Source organism: Coturnix japonica, chromosome Z, assembly GCF_054131305.1.
Source record: "Coturnix japonica strain WE chromosome Z, WE-NBRP24, whole genome shotgun sequence".
Lineage (NCBI taxonomy): Eukaryota > Metazoa > Chordata > Aves > Galliformes > Phasianidae > Coturnix > Coturnix japonica.
In genome coordinates, this window is record NC_140702.1 from 21,377,854 (window position 1) to 21,400,140 (window position 22,287).

At 36.9% G+C, this 22,287-nt stretch overlaps 1 protein-coding gene across 7 annotated transcripts in view; it reads left to right on the plus strand.

The window, feature by feature from the left end:
- The window catches only part of SSBP2 (single stranded DNA binding protein 2), a 157,069-nt gene that overhangs the window by 110,162 nt on the left and 24,620 nt on the right, over window positions 1-22,287 (plus strand). For 4 of the 7 annotated variants that reach the window (XM_015849771.3, XM_015849773.3, XM_085529663.1 and 1 more), the window contains 5 exons: window positions 8,687-8,746; window positions 11,624-11,690; window positions 11,971-12,041; window positions 15,841-15,908; window positions 21,644-21,692. In XM_015849771.3, the coding sequence (XP_015705257.1) occupies window positions 8,687-8,746; window positions 11,624-11,690; window positions 11,971-12,041; window positions 15,841-15,908; window positions 21,644-21,692 (315 nt within the window). Of the gene's footprint in view, window positions 1-8,686; window positions 8,747-11,623; window positions 11,691-11,970; window positions 12,042-15,816; window positions 15,909-21,643; window positions 21,693-22,287 lie in introns of all 7 variants that reach the window. The other 3 variants (XM_015849770.3, XM_015849772.3, XM_085529662.1) reach the window with 1 other exon arrangement.

Consider the following 22,287-nt stretch of genomic DNA (forward strand, 5'->3'; position numbering starts at 1 on the left):
TGTCTCTGTTGTTTCTATGAATTGTTCACCAATGGGTCATTGTTTTTGCAAGGAACTAAGACTGCAAATTCTTGCTGCTCAATTACATGGTGAGAGCTAAAAGATACAGACGCTTCTTGGACTGATCAGGTCCATTATGAGCATCTACTTGGACTTTAAAATGTCCTGTTTTTCTTTAAATCCCACAGTTATTGCCTTCTCCCTAGTCCTCATATAGTTTCCTGATTTTGCAGGGCACGACCATATTTTTTTATCCTCCCCCCTTCCCCACAGTTCTCCTTCAGACAACCTCACTTAGTTAACATCCTGCTTAGTCACTTTTCTTTCACTGCTGGTCTGCTGGTCCTCATGTTTTCTCCACTTTTGCGGTACTGCCTTTCTACTTTCTCTTTCTGAGAGCAATTATAAGCTTGTTCTTAGGAAACAACTTATGGATGGTTGTTCGGAATCTGTGTTCTCCTCAGTGCCAAATCTGCAGCTCTATTTGCTGCTGGTGAAAGACTGAGCCAATCAGCTTTTCCATAGTTCTTGATTCTGATCTTCAGCTTCCTGGTAAATGGCATAAATGAAGCTATACATGAGGCATGCAGACCCTTTCATTTAAAAAAAAAAAAAAAAAAAAAGCAAGGAGCTATTTGTTATTAAGACTGCAGATTCTTAAGCTGTTCTTAAGCAAAGATTCTTAAGAAAAGATTCTCAAGCTGTGAAGCATTTTGTAATGAAAATGAAAACATCATTATAAAGGAACTTCATAGCTTCGTTTGCTGCATGATCATATCCCACCTCACTGCCATTGGAACAAGTGAGGCAGCTGCAGTTGAAGAAGTGATAAGTTAAAACACTGGTCCCTGAGAAGAGTGAAGAAGTATGGAAAGTGTCATGGACTGCAAAACATTACTGCAAGCAAATGACTCATCATCAGAACTGCAAATATAGCTTGTGAGTAAGGCTAGCAGGCTTGGTAGGCCCTGAAAAGCTTTGAAAATAGGAATGCACATGTTAAAGGGATTTTTTTCTATGAGTCTATATAAATTAAGTTAGTGAGAAAAGATTTCTTATATCTGCAATCTGGGTTGTTTGTAAATGCATCCATCCACATCACTGCATGACATTTATGTGTATGCCTGCTTCATTGCGGAATTGGAGTATGTGCATTTTTGCCCTTGCCAGTATCACATTACATCTTAAAATATTTTAAAAATTAATTTGACCTCCTAAACTATGTGGGAGGGGATTAGCATCTTAGAGGGTTTCAGGGTAGTACATATGTATTCCTTTTTTTTTTTTTTGCTGGTTTTGATAATTCCATCCTGCAGTTGTGGTAATGGTTTTGCTGCTTGTAACTGCCAGAACAAATTAAAATTGCTCATCTTGAGTAGCTAAATGAACTTTGGGTCCACACTTTCCCACCTCCCCATCCACATGCAAAGTTTAAGCAGGCTCACACCCACTGCTAGCCATCTCGTTGTCATTTTCAAAACTGCTCCAGAAAGTAGACTGTAGTTCATAGTTAGGGTGAATAGAAAGCTCACTGAACTTAAGCAAAATCTCAGGCTTAGTGGGCTGTGTGGTTGTCTGAATTGTAAAAGCACAGTTTATTTATTTTAAAAGGTGGTATTTGACCTGTCAGCTTCAGCTGAAATCAGATTCGAAATGTTTTATTTTTTGTAGTATTTTCATTTAATAAAAACTGAAGAAGTCAAAACTATTAACCTGGTTTAAAATGCAGATAGCTAATAATGAACTTAACAGATACATTTCTTTCTAATATTCCTTTATACATTGTATGCATAATTTATCTTCTTTCTCTCTCACTTGTTCAGTCTTTGTGAGCAAAAAATAATGGTATTCTTCACAAAGTGAGGAAGATGTATTATCAGTACATTTCCTGAAGACCATCTATCACCAAAATTAGTGTTATTTATTTTCTCAATAATTTCTGGAGGAATAGCCTGGCTAGAAGGCAGGTCCTGCTGCTCGGATCATAGAGAAATGTTCAGCTAAGAAAAAAGGGAATTTTCCTTTTTTTCATTTTTCTATGTAGAGTATGCAAATTATATATTCAAAGTATTGCAGTATTCTTTCATATGGTGGAATGAGTTCTGTACTTGGCTGAGAATGAGGCATTCATTTTGTTTGAAATGCAAGTATTGTTCTGGTTATGGCTTTTATAAACTTAAATGGGGAAACACAGAGGTCTTAGTGTTGCCATTTATAGGTAGTCAGAATATGTCACACTGCTCTTAAAAAACCATAAACACAGGAAGAATTTTTACGGGGATCTTTATCAGATGTATAAAGAAGAACTTGGTCATGAAAATGATTTTCATCATCAGAAAATGCCAGCATCATCTTTTGCTGAGGTTATACAATTTTATCTGAGATAGTGTAGATGAAAAAAAAAAAAAAAAGCTTTTGATTTATACTTGTAGCATGCAAGATATGCAGTGTGTAATCCAAATTTAAGCTCAAAAATACTTTAGCAGAATAAAAAGACCTCGAACACTGTGTCGTTCTTTTGGGGGCAAAGAAGGACAAGAGGGTTTGTAAAAAATTAACAGCAAGATGGATTTTGATAGGAAAATAATTTCAAAGAATTCAAAGAATTGAATGGGAGCTCATCTGAGCTTCTTAGAGGATCAGTTAGTGTGTTTGTGCTTATCAGCAGACTGTGCCAGCACAAGAGTGTCATTTTAAGGGCTAATTTTGTAATAGTCCTAATTGGAATTAAAATGTGTTAATCATGAGTGTCTTATGTGCTGTGGTGACTGATTGCCAATGAGGAGGTCCACAAAAAGTGCAGAGGAAACTAAATAAATTAGAAGATAGAAATCGGAAAGTAACTTGGTTACATTCCATTCATATGTATGTCATAGTTTATCAATGTATTCTTTAATTACAAAACCATGTGTTTTATAATAGAAACCATTACATGAGTGGAAGTTGTAAAGTATCTCTAACTAACTTACTCTATATACTCTTTATATAGGAATCTTAAGAAGATTCTAAAATGTTACTTCCTAATCATTTATACCAAGTGCTAATACTGTTTCACCTTGCAAAAAATTTGCAGTGTGCTCTTCTTATCTCATTACAAGGCACTCTCTGATTGGGAATATTAGCAGCATCTTGGGATGCTGAGACTTACAATCTAAGGAAACTCTTCTAAATGTGATGGCACAAATAAAGAAATGCCATGATAATGAGAAGCTTTTGTATGCTTTTGGAAGTGTGCATGTAAAAGGTGGCCTCTGCAAGCCTTGCAGAGTTCTGCCTGCAGGTCTTGGTGCAAGCAGAACCCATTCCTCTGTTTTCCTAAGCCATATCAAGTGCAGCAAGAAAGGTCACAGACATCCTCTTCCAAATCTGAATGTGGCCGTGGTTAGAAACATGTTCTCTCCTTCTCACCATCCATTAGCAACCTGCCAGGGCTGATGTAAGAGGAAGGGCCGATGCCCACAGCCTCTGGCAGGCCCAGCCAACCAAGCAGACACTGCTCACATGGGAGCTGGTCAGGCTTGACTGGCACGGTGCTGAAGTACCCAAGAATCATGGAAACCTCCCTGTTCATGAGGTCTTTGTAGGGATACTAATTCATCACTCACCTTGTCCACATCATGCTATCACGAGAGAGAAGAACATGGCCAGGTTATGTCTTCAGTGGCTTCAGCACTGAGTACATCCAACGCATCCCATTCCTTAGGCTGTCATATATCGTGCTCAGGAAAAGCAGCCCCATCATGAAGTTGGCCTCAGAGAGGTAACTGGGATAGCTGAGACTGTTTTAACTACTCCTCCTCTGGTTAAACTGCTGCTTCTCTCTCTCTTATTCACTTAAATGCATTTATTTAAAACAAGTGGGTGATGTACGCTAAAAATACACCTTTTATCCTGCTTTGACCAGACATCTGTGTACTTCTCATGCTGAAATAAACATTTTGATACACCAGGCTAAGAAGATGTTAATGTGAATATACAGAAGTGTTGTTATTTTAATCTACCCTTACTTAAAAAGTGCTGGTTTTCTTTTTCATGCCATGTAGACAAAGTTCTCCTGTTCAAGCACTGCTCATTCCATTTTACTCTCCTCAAAGAAACAGCGCTTGTCTTCTTTGCTGTCATTTTGCTCCTTGGTATTTTTGCTGTTAGCTGATGCACTTAACCCCACCATTGCTCATGTTTCTGCTATCACATATTCTTTTCACCCTATTTAGTAGAATTTGCATGCCTTTGGTCTCAGCTACTTGACAGTAGCCTGCAAAATTATGTTGTGATGCCAAATTAATACATTTTATGTGATTGCAGTAGTTACAATATACTGGTGTCTGCAGATGTGTTCAGTAAGCCGATTTCTAAAAACATTGGCATTACTCTTCTAGTTTTGCTGTAACTTGTGTGACACGTTTCCAGATGCTGGTGGCACCTCCACCAAGGGCTGTCTTCTCAGTTGTGGCTTAGATCACAAATACCTGCCTAGTATTTAATTTCTTCACATTCTTTTGGGTTGGGTTGGGCTGTTGTTGTTATTGCTGCTGTTGCTTTTCTTAGTACATTGCTGAAGTTGTGTGCCAGTTCCTGAACTCTGAGAAGTTAATTGTAGCTTTGGGTAATGTGTGAAGGCATTGTTTGTACCTCCTTGTACTCAGTGTAATGTCTCTGTTGTGGATTCAAGTAACTTGAAGGCTGCACTAGTTACTGGAAACAATCAAGAGCCATTCCAGAATCTGGAAATTACTGTTGAATTGAACCGCTTTAGTAGTATCATTTCTCCCCGGGTAGACCAGCTTGAGAGGTTATATGCTCTAATACACTGCTTAAGGTTTTCCTTATTACGTAAGATCTTGCTGTGAGATTCCTCATGTTTCTGCATCCTTTTGCAAGGGGAGAGCTCTAGAAGGTAATACCTTTTGGCCCTTCCTACCATTAGGTAGGAAGCTAAAGTTAGTGCAACACAGTCAAACCATGTTACCTACTTTTTGGCTTATTCTTTGGGTTTAATTATTTCTACTTTACTATGACTGCAGTATAGTCCTATCCCTGTAAATTCTCTCTGGCCATAAATATGGAGGAAATAATCTTGTAGCTTGCGCACTGAAAACAGCCCCATCCCTCCTTGCCAGCATGGACAGGCAAGAAAGCATTTCATTCATTGATGTGGTGCCTACCAAGTCCGCTTTGCTGAACTCTGGTTGAATATGGAGTCTGTGTTGCTGTGGATTTCTTGTTGGGGATACATGGAAGGTTTTAGGCTTCTAAGATGCTGAATTCTGAGTTTACAGAAGGCTGGGTTAATGGGCAGAAATACCTGTCTGTCTTCATCACACAAATAAGTTCTGTTTGTCTTCAAAAGAGAAGCATCACATTGAACAACTTAAATCTGTGGTCACTGTTTTCAAATTAGTGCACATACATTGGGCTCATTACCTGTAGATGTGGATACATATGCTGCAGAATTTTTAAGAGAAGAGAATCAAGGAGCTAGCAAAGAAAAAGAGAGCTGCTAACTTTGAGAAGTGAAGTCCAATGTTGTTTCTCCATAAACTATGGTCAGCAGGTCCGAACACTAGAATAAAACTAAATAAGAGACTATTTGTCAGCTGTTTCTCCTAATTACCAAAACTGTAGCAAAACACTACACAAGACAAAAAATGCCTGCTGCTTCATTTCTTGTCTTTCAGAATGTTTTAGTGATGTCTAGTGTGTGTTAGACTTAAAAAACTTGTTCCTAGTGTAGCGAACAGCTATTTATACATATATATATTTTTCATAAAACATTAGTCAGAATTACTTTCATGTCTTGATATGTTTTGTTAGAGCTCTTTGTTGGCAAACATAGCATTAATTATGGAGAGGACAAAGATTAGCAACTAATACTAAAGTGAGTTTATTTTTTCTTTTGTCACTGTCACAAGTGCCACTTCATTGGCACTTACATTCACCAGAATACTATTTGTACTTACCAGTTTATACATTTCCCTGCCCAAGGAACATCATGTTCTTTGTATACAGTGTTTCATATCCATGAAAAATCAAGGACCATAAAAATTGTCTGAGGTTTGCAATTTAATTGCTCTTCTACTGGGATTCAGATGCTTAAAGAATGGGAGAAGGTTTAAACATTTCCACAAACATACTTAAGAGAAATGTGTACGGACATTAATATTTACTGCAAATAAAACTTCCTATAAGACAACTGTATCAAAGAGGATCCTGTGGATATTCATGCAATGGACTAACAAATCATTTATGAACAAATGCACTGGCTCTCAAGTGAAAATATACTTTTATGCCAATGTAAAATCACCTTTAAAAAAAAAAAAAGTGATCTGTTATACTATTTCAGAGAAAAATCCTGTGCATAATTTGTGTGATTTTGATTAAATAGAATTGAGACCTATGAGACTGACTCCAGTATCTGAAACAGCTTCCTCAGGGCTGCAGCAAACCAAAGTATAAGGATTCTAATTGTCATGTATTAGTGACAGTGTGAGTCACATTGTGCAAAGTAAAGTTTTGACTTAATATCTGTTTTAGCATGTTATAAAAATGAGGTTCTATACAAAAAGTAAATATTTAGATATTTGTGTACAGTGAACAGGAAAGTAAACCTGTTAGTAAGACAAGGGGCAAGCAGGTGTCCCTCCTGCCTTAAAAGAAATCTGGAAGAGAGTTGTTGTTCTGTGACTAATAAACACGTATTTATGCACTAATATTGATCTCGAGGTGTTCCTGATTTCCATTTTTCAAATATTAATAAACAATAAATGTGATCTATTCTCTGAAAATACATAGTGAGCCAAATGTGACACAGCCACTCAAATTGCTTCATGCCATAGAATGCAGTTGGTTCACCTGTAAGGAAATTGTTGAAATTATAATTTCATCACACATTTACTGTTTTTCAAGGATCCTTGTGTTTAGACCTTTCACTACAAGCAGAGCTGTTTTTTCTCTTTCCCATTGTGGAATCTCACCAACAGACACAGGGCACAAAGAAACCTTCCTTTTCTTTAGCACATTTCAAATGCCTCTTTTATTAGTGAAAACTTAACCTTTCTTCTCCAGCTGGTAAACTGTCTGTATTTAACATCACTTTCTAGTGTCTATTTCTAGCACATTTGTGTGGAAAGTAATTACAGTTTTCTTCTGATTCAATGTGAAAGATTCATTTGACTTTTTTCCTACAGGTCACAGGAAAAATACCGTTTCTAATTATTAGTAACAGCTACAACTATGCTGTTAGGCTTGCTACTTTTATTGCATGCATCACTGATACTGATGGTCACTGGCATTTTATATATGTTATTTTTATAACACAACACAGCTGACAACAGCTCAAACATGCCATTCAGTCATGAAATGATGTTGAACACAGGGTTTGGGTGACCTGCATGTGGTCCTTAGCAACAGCTGACTAGATAATTTCTGTTCAGGTGTATTCATTTCTCATCCAAGAGAACCCTAGGACTGAGTTTGCTCAGTAACTTGTTTGTCAGAAGAACTGGGTTGTGCCATGCAACTTCTGTCTTTCTTCTCTCTTTTCTCTCTGATGACTCCTGTGCAAGATCATGGACAGAAACAAGCTCTTGTTTCGTGAAAGAAAGTGGCACAGTGTTTATGCTTTCCAAGTGCCTATCAATTTAGTCACAGGAGAGAATAAACTAGTGTATTATTGGAAGATTTGAGAAGATACCTTATGTAAATACATTTTCTCCAGCTCTTGAAGGAGTCAGACATTTTTGTCCCTGTCTTCACAGTCAAAGCACACACTTTTAGCTCTTCGTTTTCTTCTAGAGTTGTAGTTACTTCTGCTTGCCAAAATGATCCTCTTCATCATCTGTTTAGTCAGATGTTTGTGCCTTTTTTCTGCTAATCTCCCTGCCTTTTGGATTTCTAGATTCTGTCACACTTTGAGATGGAATAAGTGGAGATGTTAAGTGTATTTGCTTGTACTGCCATTTGTTTATCATTTATTTATGGTCTTAGTTTATGGGACTGACTTTATTTCTGGGCTGTGAAGTAGTGTGCAAGAAGCCAAAAGCCACTAGAAGCTTAGAGCACAGGATTAGTGTATTTGAGGTTTTGACAGAGGAAAAGTTGTAATGAGTATGGAGTTGTGTGGGGGGAGAATGAGAGGAGCTGAAACACTGGTTTAGTATGGTGCATATAAACCAGTAAAGTTGTAGAAGTCTGTGGCATAAACACATCTGTGTCCTCACAGGTCAAGTCTTGTATGATATTTTGCTGCATTATTATGAAAAAAGTGAGGGGAAATTACTTGTGAATAATTATGCTGGTACTTAGCTCTTGACTCTTCCAAGAACATTTTGCTTTTGTGTTCCAGGGTTATCTCTCACATTCCTGCAATGAAGAGATTAGATGTGTGATAACACGAGCTAACTGGCTTATTCTTCACAGTTAAAGCATTAAATTGTTTATATTCTACATTCACAATAGCTGTAAAAAAACTTTAAATAATGTATGTTGGTAGACACATTCAGTGAGAATCTCTAAATTTATTTAGCCCTGCTAAATGTTGTGGAATAATCTACTGCATGCTTTGTGGAAGTATTTAAGCTGAATGTCTGAAGTCTGAGCATGGCAGAAGCCACACATTCAGTGACTCAATGTGGTATTTACAATCAAAGTTGAAGTATTTAGCAGTATTTCTTTTTTTTTTTTGTAGCCTTTCATGTCTCCTCGGTACCCTGGAGGTCCAAGGCCACCTTTAAGAATACCCAACCAGGTAAGAACTCATCACCGCTGCACAGCTGTGATCCAGGTCGTGGTGCAGTTCTGGCACACAAAACTGCCTCAGTCCCTCTCCAATCTATTTAGTCTGACTATTAATAGACACATCATGCCACTGCTGGCTCACCTTCCTCTGCTTAATTACTGTGTATACCTAAAAATTTATCGTGTCCTCAGTCTGTCTGCAGAGGGAGAACACAGTGGCCTTGTAGAGAGAGATCTGCTAACCTCAGTCAGGCTGTGCTGCCTGCCCAGGTTAAAGGCCGTGTGTCTCCATCACCGTTAGTTCTCTGAGCTTTCCTAAACACATTATATGCAGGTAGGTCTTAGAGTTCCTTTACTTCAGTCTACATACAATACATCACTCCTTCCTCTTTGTTTGATATGAAAAGTATTACAGCAACAATGAAATGTATTTACTTCACAGTAAACAGGAGATGATTGGTGAGAAGCAGTTTTCATCAAGAGTTCTATGCCTTTTACTGGCACTCTGAAGACTTTATAAAAGCATCAGATTGCTACTTTTTTCTCATCTCCACTGGAGGATGTGAGTGCTAGTGTAAGCGGAACAAGTAATGAGCTGTTGTTCATCAGCAGACGCCTTTATTGGCCGATCTGTGAAAAGATGGTTCTGGAAGGAGATAGTATTTCTATTTTCTTAGTGCAGTTAGAAGAGGAGAAAGTGAATGTCAGCAATTGAAATGTTAAGCAAGAAGGAGACAGAGCTCTAAGAAAAACTGTGTCATCTGCAAGATTTAGAAAGGTTGATAGGCAATCTAGAATATCATTTTGTGCAACCTAGGCTTCCAGGACTGATTTTGTTATCACCAGAGCTCAACTTCTCTGTATTTTTGCGTTACAATGTCAAGAAACTTGTCTTGGCCATTGGCACAATTGAACATCAAATTTTAGTGAACTGGAGGCATTAGCTTGCAAGATCACCTGGTGATCTGTAACATAGCTGCTTTTTCACAAGGGAAATGTGTGACTTGACTTTGCTGATGTGGACATCAAAGTACAGTGTAAGTGCAATGAAATGCATCCAGAGTACTTTGTTAAATGTTAGCAACAGTATATGCTAATGCAGTACAAAATGTCTTCCAGATTTTTCCACCTTTCAGTAGTCTCCTAGCCAGGAGTGCAGCAGTGTTGGATATCCATTATTCATTTATTTCTATGTTTCTGAACGGTGCAAATGTGGCACAGTGGTGTGGTGAATGCTGTGAAACTGCTGCCAAACCACAGCTTTATTTCAGAAGCATTTTTGTCTGCACAGTGCAGTTTCAGTGTAGAATTGCAAGATAATGTTCATGAATTGCAGCTCTTGCAATTAATTTACATCATGCTGCATTCATGAATCACTGCTCTTAGCACTGCTCTTTTTTTAAGGAACCTTAAGGGGTACCACTGAAAATAATGAACTACCTTGAGGCAACATTTGGGTTACAAGGAGATAGATTATGTGAAGTTTATTAGAATTTATTCTGATCGTAAACCTCCACCATACCTATACCTCCATCCCTCAACACAGTCCATTTGAGGTTGTATTTTGTACAGGCATGTATGACATGGAACATGTATTCCCATCACTTCAAATCCACTGTTGGGGCACATGAACTCGATCTGGGCTACCTGGTGAGGAGCATTAGTAAATACTGCATGCCACAGAGTACCCCCAGGATGTTTCCTGGGCTCCATCATATCCTACAAGATCCAGTCCTGCAAATGTATTTGCTCTTGGCAATGCCCATGCTGTGCTGGCACACTCCGTGTTGTTGAAGAGTCCTCTGGTGCATTGGCAAGAAATTGTAATCACCACATGAGCCAAGTTTCAGTTGAGTGTTGCAGCAGCTCGTCCTTATTTGTCTGATATCTTGAGCAGAAATGACCAGTACATCTGTGCTTAGGACAATCAAGCCATGGAAGTAAATGCAGAACTCAATTTTAAGTGATGTACAGAATTTAACAGATTATGTGTTTATTCTGTAATATGCCGTAGAATACCTTTTAACCTGGTGCTAAACTAAGGTAATAATGTGCATTTTGCTTTTGAACTTCCTTCCTTTTTTGGAAATAAACTATAAAATATTTACAGATGAATTCCCTTTTGTGTGTACTCAAAACCACCACGGTATTTTCAGTTTAGCAGAGGCTTATCCGTCCCCTCAGTAAGCAGTTATATATGCTACCTGAGTAGATTATTTTCTTAGAACAAGAATTCCTCATTCCAGACACATTTCCATGAAAAAGTATTGGTGTTTTGGAATTTTAAATGAGACTGTAGATCAGCTGCAAAGATCCTTTCATTAAAAAGAAAATATCCTATCTGACTAAGCTGTAGTTAAGAGATTGTAGAAATTAGCCTAATTCTTGAATCAGTTACTATAAGATGTACATAAAAATAAAAACACACTTGATTTGGACCAGAGGTGAAATAACACCATGTTTTTCAGACACGAAGGCAAGCTATAGGAGCAAGTGTTGTGGCTGTTGTTATCTGCTGTAGACAAGTTATAAGCTATTGCTCCTCAAGGAGGCGGCAGGTAGAATACCCATCTCCCACATTATAGCCCTGCTTTGTCTTACCCTTTGAGTGTTGAAACCAACTGGCATAGTTACAGCTCGCTCTTAGGAGATATCATGGTGCACACACTGGGACCTGTTAAGAGAAGATGTTTAAATGACTACTAAAACTACTACTACAGGGAAAACTGTAACAACATAAACTTATGATAAATTGCCATGTTATCAAGAAATAGGTAGTGATTTGAGGTTAAAGAATAAGTGAGCTAAAGCAAAGAGGAACTGGAGGAAATGGTTACTATACATTTCAGTGTATTATGTTCTTGTGATATAATTTCTATGCCTGCAGGCACTCGGAGGTGTCCCAGGAAGTCAGCCATTATTGCCTAGTGGGATGGACCCAACACGGCAGCAAGGTGAATGAAATAAATATTTGGAACTTATAACTTTATATCTTCTCAAACTGGCATCCTTTGCTCAGTGTTTCAAAGCTTACTGTAGTTTATTAGTTGTTGTTGTTGTTGTTAATTTAGAAGGAATCAGAATGTATTGGGTTGGAAAGGACCTTTAAGATCACCTAGTTCCAACCACCCTGCTATAGGCAGGAACATCTACCAATAAAATGATTAAGTAAAGTTGATTTGGAAGGTGTCTGTATTTCACATAGCTTTAAAAACTACATAATTTTATTTCCAGGGCATCCAAACATGGGTGGACCTATGCAGAGAATGACTCCTCCAAGAGGAATGGTTCCTTTAGGACCACAGGTACATTCCACAAATAAATATCCATTTTTATTGTATTTATACTTAATTTCTTTGATTCTGGTGTTGCATTGTTTGAAGACAGAATGTGCAAGGAGTTGTTCTTGTAATACCATTTAAAAATAAATTTTATCTATTCTAAGAATTAATTCTGATATACAACCTTGTAAAATCTAAAATTCAAAAGTCACTATTTAAAGATTTGAAATCAGAAGGAAATCCTTAACTCACTTATTTCGGGAAAGTTACATTTTTCCTACATCCACTGTATGCTTTAATTAAAAGACAGGATTTCTAAAGGAGTCTGAGTATCAAGGAAGTGTTTCTTCATTCTCTCAACCTAATATATTATGTCATCAAGGAGGGTAGAGTTCATCTCATAGTACTACTTAGTACCACATTACTATTCAGACAAACTGTACCAAAAAGAAAAGTGATAAGATTTTCTTTAACCACTATTGAGACAGATTTTTTTGTTAGTTTTGAAGACATTTTAATGTAAAATTAGGAGTTCATGCTTCTTTTTTTCTGCCTTGTATCAATCATAAACATCTCTCCAGCTTTGATTCCAAGGAGGAAAGCAATCTTGGATTGCAAGAGTTCATCTTCTCCAAGGTGCTGATCTGCTCATAATTACGTTTTGATGCTTTTCTCAAAAGTGCAAAACCAATATTTGTTGGCATTAGGTTTTAATAATAAACTAAGATAGGCAGATAGGTCAATTATGATGTATACTTGAAACATGAATCCTAAAGTTTCCTTTGTGTTTTGTAACATTCTTGGTGAGGGACAGTTTAGGTAGTTGTGTTTTATACCCTGTTGCCAGCATTTTGTTCTCATAGTTTGCATTTTTACTTCTCAATTTAGATAATCTCTCTAGTGGCTTATTTGTTCCTTGGAATAGAAACTGAATTTTAAATGATTAAATATCTTTGCCCTCAAATATGTTCATAACTGCTTTTACACTTTTGGGTCCTATTGGAAGAAACCAGTTGTGTGGTTCTACACATCTGCTGTGTGTCCAACAAACTGTTATTATATAAATTTGTTGTTTCTACTGTAGCATTGAAGTTTATTTACCACTTGTATTTTGGAGGTAGAAAGAGGAGCTTTGCAGCGCTGCCAGATGAGATCGAGCTGATACTTTTATGCAGCACCATTAGTCACACAGCAGGCAAATTTCTTGCCAGTTTTTATAAGGGTGTGTTTTTGGGCTGGCTTTTTTTTTTTTTTTTTCCATTTTTGCTGTCTGTTTTCTTTGGCTAAACATCCCCTTAAAATGGGGAAAATGTAGTTTGTCTACACAACTTGAAACTTGCAAATAATTTTCTTCTGTAAATGGATCATCTTTGCGTATTGCTTTTAGTATCATCTCAGAATGCAGTTCTAAAACCAAACTGAATTTGTCTTTCAAACCCGTTTTTAATGGTCCTCTTGCTACAGTGCTGTAAATTTGGCCTTGGTATGCCCAGAGTGCAAGGCTCTGTTCTACCTTGCTGCATAGCCAGTTAAACCTGGGAAACACTTCATGTGCTGATATATTAATGCTTATCTCAGCATTTTGTGTTTTATGATTCTACACCATTCCAATCTAAATACCATGAAGCTAAAAGCAGTGTTACGAATGCTTGAATCTGTGGAAAGCTGCAAAGAATTAGGTTAAGTTCTTTTCAAGCCTTAGTTCTGCCAGCTGGACAATGTACACAGTGCACGCTGTGATAGACTGCTTATTCCTAGTCCCTCAGAGTTGCTGGTGAGCTTACTATGTATCTCTCATGCATTCAAGTAAAAAATAATTAGATTATCTTAAATATTTAAAAGTCTCATTTTGACTACCTGATGTTAGGGAGCCCTTTTTTGAACAACCCAATACCAGATAAACAGTGGTGGTGGTGACTTTAAGTCAAAACCTGTAAGGAACAAATTAGGACAGAGAGCATAGCTGCAGCTGAAGGAACATGTGTATTAGTAGACTTAATGAAAGCACTCTTATTTTAGGACGAAAGAGTACATTTGATTAGAATTAGCAGTAATTAGAGTTGGAAGTACATTTGATTAGAAGTATTCCAGTCCTCAGGATTCCATAATGGTCTTTAACCCTGTCCTACGCAAATGGTTCCTAGACTAAAAGAGAGAGAGAGATAGCCCAAACAGGACAAATGGCTCAGCCGTCCCAGTCAAGATAGAAAAATGAAATAAAATAGATATGGAACCATTGTTTTGTTATAGTTAGTCTGTATTCTCTTCCACATCCGCTAGAACCATCTGATGATGTTACTGTACCCATCTGCTTTGACTATTCGTCAGTTCCTGCCCTACAGTTCTGATGGAGGAGTGGTTCAGGCAAAATTGTCTGTGGAAACTTAAGTTAAACAAGAGGTTTGAGTTAATCTGGCTGCTTTTTGCCTGAGCATGCACACCAATTGATCTGTCAGCTGCACACAAATTTAAGAAATGAATAGTGACTGCTGTTCAGCAGCTATGGCTAATGCTATCTTCAGATGGCACTGTTGGATCATAGAACAGATCTGGAAAATGACCTCTGTTTTCAACCTTTGGAAATATTCTTGCAACTCTCTGTATCATACACCTTCAGGAGTGTCTAACAGTAAAGAAAATTGTGCATTTAGGGTTTCTGTTTAGGGCATGGGACCTCCTCTCTCAATTCTCTATCAATTCTAGGTATCTAGATCACTCAACATGTGAACAGCACTGGACCAATACTTTGAATATCACTGTTGGATTTTTCTCATGTATTCGTGACATCATGTTTACATGCTTTGTGAATTAGGCTGACATGGAGAGTACCCATAAGCTTATGTTATGTAGATTTTTGTACTTAGTATATTGTAGACCACTTAAAGCATATTCATCTTATTATTAAAAATAGACAACAACTTAGATTTTCTAAAATAAATTATTTGCTTGTCTCTCTACCTCCTGAAGTGCAGAACCAGTATGTTTAAGTCAGTACTGCTCATTTTGGAGAATATATTTTCCATTCCTTTGAAAAAAAAAAAAATTTAAAAAAAGGTTAAAAAATATAAGAAAAATAAACACAGATCACAGAGTCTGTTACAAATGTGAACTGTGATGATAGGCTGTTCTGCTTGTATTCATCTGAATTAAAATAGGTACAATTCAGTTTTTCATATGAAACAGTGCAGTTGTTAAGCTTTCGTTATGTTATTGCAGCATAGCTCTTATTTCATAGGCATTAGACAGTTCATTTTTTGGCATTGTTGTGACATTCATTATCATATTAAATGATTTTACTCTCACTCACATTTCAAATTGACTGATTTGAAGAGAAATGCAATGGTTATACTGTATGTTATTGAAGTGATATTATACGATGCAATTTCTTATCAGAATTTATTGGTAACCTATCAAAATATCATTAAAGAAATTTGATTTAAATTCTCTAACATAGAAATCTTAGGATCTAACTACAGGTTTTTAATTTTGAATGTGCTTCCTTGGTTTGAAAGCTGAATATTTATAAAAGTTGTTCCTCTGGCCATTGAATTGACTTCTCTATATGTAAATAATTCCTTTTGTAACAATTTTAATTATTCTTAGTATATTTCTATTCAAATAGTGCGTGTAATTCTTTCTCCTTGGGGTTAACAATATTATTTTTTTAAGTCAACAATGGAAACACCTGAAAGAATGAATTACATTGGCCTATCCAGTCAGCAGTTACATAGGGATATCATTAACCTGCTGTCCTTTCTTTCCCCCTCCTCTTTGGTTTTGTTTTTTTGTTTTGTGGTAGTCTGACCCTTGGTTATCATTGCAGAACTATGGAGGTGCAATGAGACCCCCACTGAATGCTTTAGGTGGCCCGGGGATGCCTGGAATGAACATGTAAGCACAATGATAAACCTTATAATGTTTAGAAAAATCATTATTTCATTGTAGAAGTGACATAAGGGTTACATAAGTTAAGGGAGAACATGCTTTGATAAGAACCATGCTTTGATGTCTAATAACTGCAATTACAAAAAGTAAACCCACAGCAGCTTCCTTGTTCTGCATGTGTCTTTTTCAGGCTCATTTGCTGTCCCTTCAGGTCTGTACAAATGATGAGTGAAAATATTGAGAATATTTTGTCAGTAGAGCCATCAATATGTCCTTGTGTGCATTATAATCTTTGATGTTTTTACTTTTATTTTGGTGAAGATTGGTACAAGTATGATTCTTTTCTGCAAAATAATGCATAATTTTATTTAAAAACAAACAAACAAACAGAAAATCCTTCACATTTATTTATTTTTTTTTAAAGCACAACAAAACAACTTTCTGAAATAAGTGTGGATGGTTTTATGTTTCTGTTTTTATTTCCATGACTACATTTATTTTCATTGTTAACAGATGGAACAGATTTACAGATATGAGTGCAAGTTTTCCAGTATTTCTGTGTTCTTCTAAGGCTGGATTCCTATTTGGTAAAAATTGATGTCAGCTGAATTCTGTTGAGCTATACTGAATTATTGTAGGCATGGAGTTTGTCATTGGAGTGGATTACTCGTTTTATACTTGTAGACTGCTCCCCTTCTCAAGCATGTAGAACAATTTAATATGTGCAGTTGCTGTGTCCTAAGTGGACTAGATTTAAACTGTGGTTTTTAACAGAACAAGTGACTCAAAGTGCGGGATCTTCTGCACTTCACATGAATCTTGTATGGAGTTGTTTGAATGATCAGTAAACCTGAAACAAGTAAGATGCTCTTTGTTTTATTTAGCTTTATTTCCTAGGAGATACAAAACTTTTAAGGGGCTACTGTAATTACTACTAGCACAATACAGAAAGGAAACTTCATGATCATTCATGTATCTTGGCCCTGCTGCTACTTAAGATACTACCTTTTCACATAACCAAAGCTTTGCTGTCCATATGGTAGTTACAGAAGGCAGCATGGCAGTCAGTGTATCAAGACACAAAAATGACTTAAGAAGCCAAATCAGAAAGCAGTTTATTTTGTTACAATTTTTACGTCTTTGTCTTTCAAAAATAAATGTCCAGCAGGTGGACACTAAGAAGACAGTCAGGTCATACATATGTTTGTTAGATCTTAGATTCCTATTTCTACTTCTCTGGGGGAAGACTTAAATGAAAGAAAGGTGGCAATTTTTGTTAAAAGTAAAAAGTTCCGCACCTGAAAAAGAGTTATTGAAGTAGATAGTATCATTAAGACCAAGTATTTAATCCATCTCACCCTTAATTTCTTCACATCTCCAGAAATCTTGAGGCAAATCAAATAAATTCTGAAGTTGGGTATTACTTTGTCACATACATGATATATTAGAGTCCAGGCACTTATAGGAACCTTCCCAAGGATAGGCAATCAATGAAATTCAGTGTGAGGAAAAGCTGCAGAGAGAGATACTTTTAAGAAAAGAAAATGCAACTTCCTAAAATTAAATGTTCTAGAAGTGAAATTGAGGACAGAAAAGGCATTTTAATAACCCTTATCCACATAAATGAAAGTCTACCTAGAAAAAATGAACAGGATTCTGGATGACAGAAAGATCTCCTTGTCCGTCCATTTCTAGGAGAAGACGGCTTTGGGTTGAAATACTGACATTTACATATCTCAGCATTTCATAGGCAAGCTTATTGCATCAAGTCAGTAAACATACATAGGTCGTGTTCTTTTAAAGCACAGATGCAAGAAATACATTTACTTTTGTATTTGTGTGTCCCACTGAATTGGATACTACAAATTGGAGAACTCTGCTTGGTATTCTTAGAAGAGCAATGTAGAACAAGTTATGAAGTACATAACCATAACTGTCTTGCTGTCTTGTCATGCATTTATGACATTCCTCTTCAGTTCTTACAAGCTTCTTTTCTCCATCTCAGCTGGAAGTGGGACAGAGTTCTTTGGTTTTGGATAAGGCAACCTGCTGTCCGTTTGCTGAATGCTGAAGGCATGAGAATCCAGAGTGCTCGTACAGTAGTGTTATGCTCTAGTATATATTGAACTGTATCACGTGCTGAATCACAGACCTCTGAAGTTTCATTGATGCATGTTTTACTACGTAAATGTTTGTTTGTTTTTTTACCATCAAACCAAATACACCTTTTGGTCATCAACTGAATTGACATACACTGATATAAAGATCAGACACACAGCTGTGGCCTGGGCTTCCCTTAGTGGTATTTCCAAGACACCATGTTCATTTCTTTCTGTAAAGTTGCTGCTGTCAGGTTTGCCATTACCCTGCAGCCACGGTAAAGACTTGTCATGTCCAGTCTAGTTCAGAACCAGAGAACCTACAGGTGACCTGCAGGCAGCAGCACATGTGTTGAGCTCATTCTGTTTTACTCCTTACACGTCTCTAAGGCACAGCACTAAGGAAGAATGGTGTAAATCATCTCATCTACTCGCATTTCTAGGGAAGGGGATAGCTATATATAAATCTATTGCCTTATGTTAACTTACATGTGTCTTCACATAGCCATATCGTACATTAAAATTCTGCACTGTTGTATTCAATGTTTTTTGATTTCTGGCAATGTTAAAATATAAAAGCATGCATTCTACAAAAGCAGATGCCATTTTAAAATCCAGCTATTTCTCCTGGGAGAGCTTCAAAGGAAGCTGCTCTGGCTAAGAGCAGAATATCTGCCAAATATAATTTTACATTTCTGGATAAGAAAGTGTTCTTTATTGTCAAAAGCAGCAGCAAGCAGCCTGAGAGCTCATAGACAGTATTTCAGTCCATGAGCATATACTCCTTAAATGTAGCATTGCTAAATAATTCCTTGCTTCATCATAACTAACGCATATTAGATTACTTGAAACAGCTGATACATATTCCTATGTCTTTTTCAAAATAATTTTATTTTCACTTTAAGGTTTTAGGCTGAGAATCAGTGGATCCATTTTTGGTAATATTTTTCTTTCTTTGTGGAAAACCAGCACTCTTTAGGACCAAAATGGTAAATTTCAGGGATAATTGTTACATTTTTCTGGCACTTTTTAGTGGCCTGTGTGACCTGTAGTGCTGTTCAAGTGCTGAGAATATCTCAAGCATGCCTGAAAAGAAGAAAACCAATTGATTTTATTTTTTAACTGCAGTTCCCAAACTTGTGTCTAGAGGTTTAAATCCTGATGGAACATATTTTCCTGTTGGGAAACTGAAATACAAGACTTTATTTTTCCAAGTGCTATGATCAAGGTTACAGGATTAACCTTAAGAACAGATTGCAGCTGTAATTAGTGATAGCAGCAGATACTTTGTAAATTACTCTTATTTTGGGAGTGGAACATTCATAATTACCTAACTATTAATACTTTCAAAGTAAACATTTTTAAAAGAGAGGGGGGGAGAGGGGAAATATCCAGGTAGCCTTTTTATGTGTTTATAAGCTAACAGCATTATGCTCCGTATAAACCATATGGCTTTCAAGCAGAATCTGCTGCAGCATTTTCTAAATCTATACTCAGAGCTGTCCGTGACTACCAGTAAATCTGCAAATTCCAAAAGCTTTGTAGATGGAAGGTGAGTTTCCTCTCTGGAAGCAGCAGCAGTGCAGCCTGCAGGATAGCACAGGTGTTAATGTGGGCTTAGCTTAAAACTTGTGCACTCACCAGAGGTACTGTGACATGGAGAGGGCCTGTCTCTTCATAAAGTCCACACGAACTTCCCTGTTGCTGTGGCCAACCCAACCATGTACCTGAGACAGTTGTTTCATCTCACTGTACTTCACAGTAACCAAGCAGTATCATCACGGCCACCTTCCATTTGGTGTTTTTCACAGGGTGTTCTTGAGTTAAGCAAAACACGTGCTTTCATGGAGGGACCACCAAGGCACAGAAAAATACCCCTGCAAATATCTTCCTCTTTGGTGGGGTGTCTGTTTCAGCAAGAAGACCCTCACACACATTTCTGCTTTCCAACTACCCGAAAATGTCAACAGCACAAAATGGAATGATTCTTTTAATTTTCACTTGACTTATTTCAGTTGGTTGTTTCAGGTAATTTCTTTCTGATAGCCTTGCCAACAATGTAATAAAAAATAAATTTTATATTAAATCCCTCAGGCAACATATCTATTTACTAGTTTTTAGTTCTGTAAAACTTTAAAATAGAATACTTCCCAAACTCATTTATGAAATTTACTTTTCTCTCTGTATTTGAATAACTCCCAAGTCTCATAAGCTGTGGTGCCTAATGTCCCTTTTCTAAAGCTAATGAGGCCAAAATGCCATTTAAAATACGAAGGATTTGCCGTCAGCTCTGCCTTCAAATTGTCAGGGCCTTCAAATAGTGATTTTGTCTTATTTATAAATAACTAGTAATTCTTAATGTTTCCAGGGATAATTGTGATTTTTTTATTTTTTATTATTATTATTTTTTTTGTATGTTATGACTACAAGCATAGAGATTTAGCCTCCCGTATGGTTTAGTTTCCTCAAGAATACTCACAACTATCATTTAGTGCCTGCAAAGTGATGTCTATACACCAAAGCATTTATCTGATCTCAGCTAAGAATAAGAAAGTCAAAAGAACAGCAAGAGCTGTGAGAAGAAAGGTGCTCTGTCTTGAAAGTTTTCCCTTTTCCTTTTTCCATTCCACTCTGTTGTTAGCATCAGCCTGATGTTTAGTCTGAATGAGCTTTATCAAAGACTTCTTTGGCCTGTTGCAGTCTTGTCCCTCCTGCGAGGAAGCTGCTACTTAATCATAAATCCTCTGCTTGAGCCAAGTGTCACAAGAATGTCTGAGAAGTCTGAAATTTCCATTTTGCCTGGTTTATGACAAATTTTATGTTTCTGATACTTCTGTGGAAGTAATTTGTCCTTAGTAAAGTAGCAACATATTTGTAGGTGCTTATTTAGGTGTGTTTAAATTGTATGTTTAAAATGGCATGCTTTCATTTTTTAACAAATGACATATTTTATACTATAATACAGATAAGTACTACGTATGCTTCTCAGAAACATATTAGAGAAGAAAATTTTCTGTGGCTTATTTTTGTGAAATGTATTTGTTACTGAAACGTTTTTTAAAGAGAGCACTACTGCTAATGAAACTGTGTTATACGTGCAGTATTCTTGAGCAGTGCTCAATTCATAGTTGTAACCACGGTTCTTCAGGGAGGTACTTCATTACATTGTCAAAAGTACAGTTCTGACGAATGAGATCACACTTATATATTAGTATCTTTCTTCTTTGGTCTGCACTGTTGCAAAATTATTGTGGTATATGTGATACTTTATACAAACATTATAAAAACATTTTAAAAAGTGCTAGGCAGAAGACATGTTACCAGCAGTGTCCTGAAAAGCACATGTGCACAGGATGAGTCAGGACACAAGCTGTCGTAATTGTAAATGACAGGGCAGTAGTCATAAGCCATCTTTTATCAGCTCATAAACTGATAAAGTGAAGAAGGCTGCACAACAACGCGAGCTTTGCTGTAACCATGCAACTTGGCGCAGTTATGGTTGATAATCACATTTCAATGTCATTTGAAAAAAGTCATCTCATAACTTATTCTGGTAATAAGTTACTTTGAAGTATTAGCTTCCTCAAAATGGGTCCAGGAAAGAGAATTGTTCTATGTCTCATCTTTCATTTTCTATTGCAGGGGCCCAGGGGGTGGTAGACCTTGGCCAAATCCAACCAATGCCAATTCCGTAAGTAAATATTTAAATATATTAAATATCATTTTACATTCAGGGAATTATTTCTCATCAGTACTCCAGGAAGACAGAATCTACTTCTTTCACCATTTAAAACACTGTGCATATATTGTGTTTTTTTCTGCCAGTTCTATTGCAGGTTATGTATAGTGATGAGTATATCTTAACAGAGAACTCAGTGACCTGTAAATATCTAGCTCTTTTCATGATCGTGCAGTAGCTCTGCATCTCCATATCAGTTACAGACCCACCTGAAGATGAATGGTACCACAGGGGATGTTTAAAATATGTCCTCAATTCCTTTAGTGCAAGTGGAAAGAGTTTGGGCAAAACAATCTGGCTTGCGGGCTCTGTAGAAATTACAGCTTGGGCAGATAGAGCTTAATGTGTGCTCACATATTTCGCATAACAAAAGCACATTTGCTGTTAACTAGGGGATGTGAAATAGCAGAAATCAACCATTTTTGATAGACTTTTTATAACAAGGAGTACACTCTATTGAATTTTGTTGCAAAAACTACAAAATGAGGTAGTTTTATAGCAGCTTGAAGGAAGAGGAGGTCAGTAAGGTATCCCACGTGAACAACAG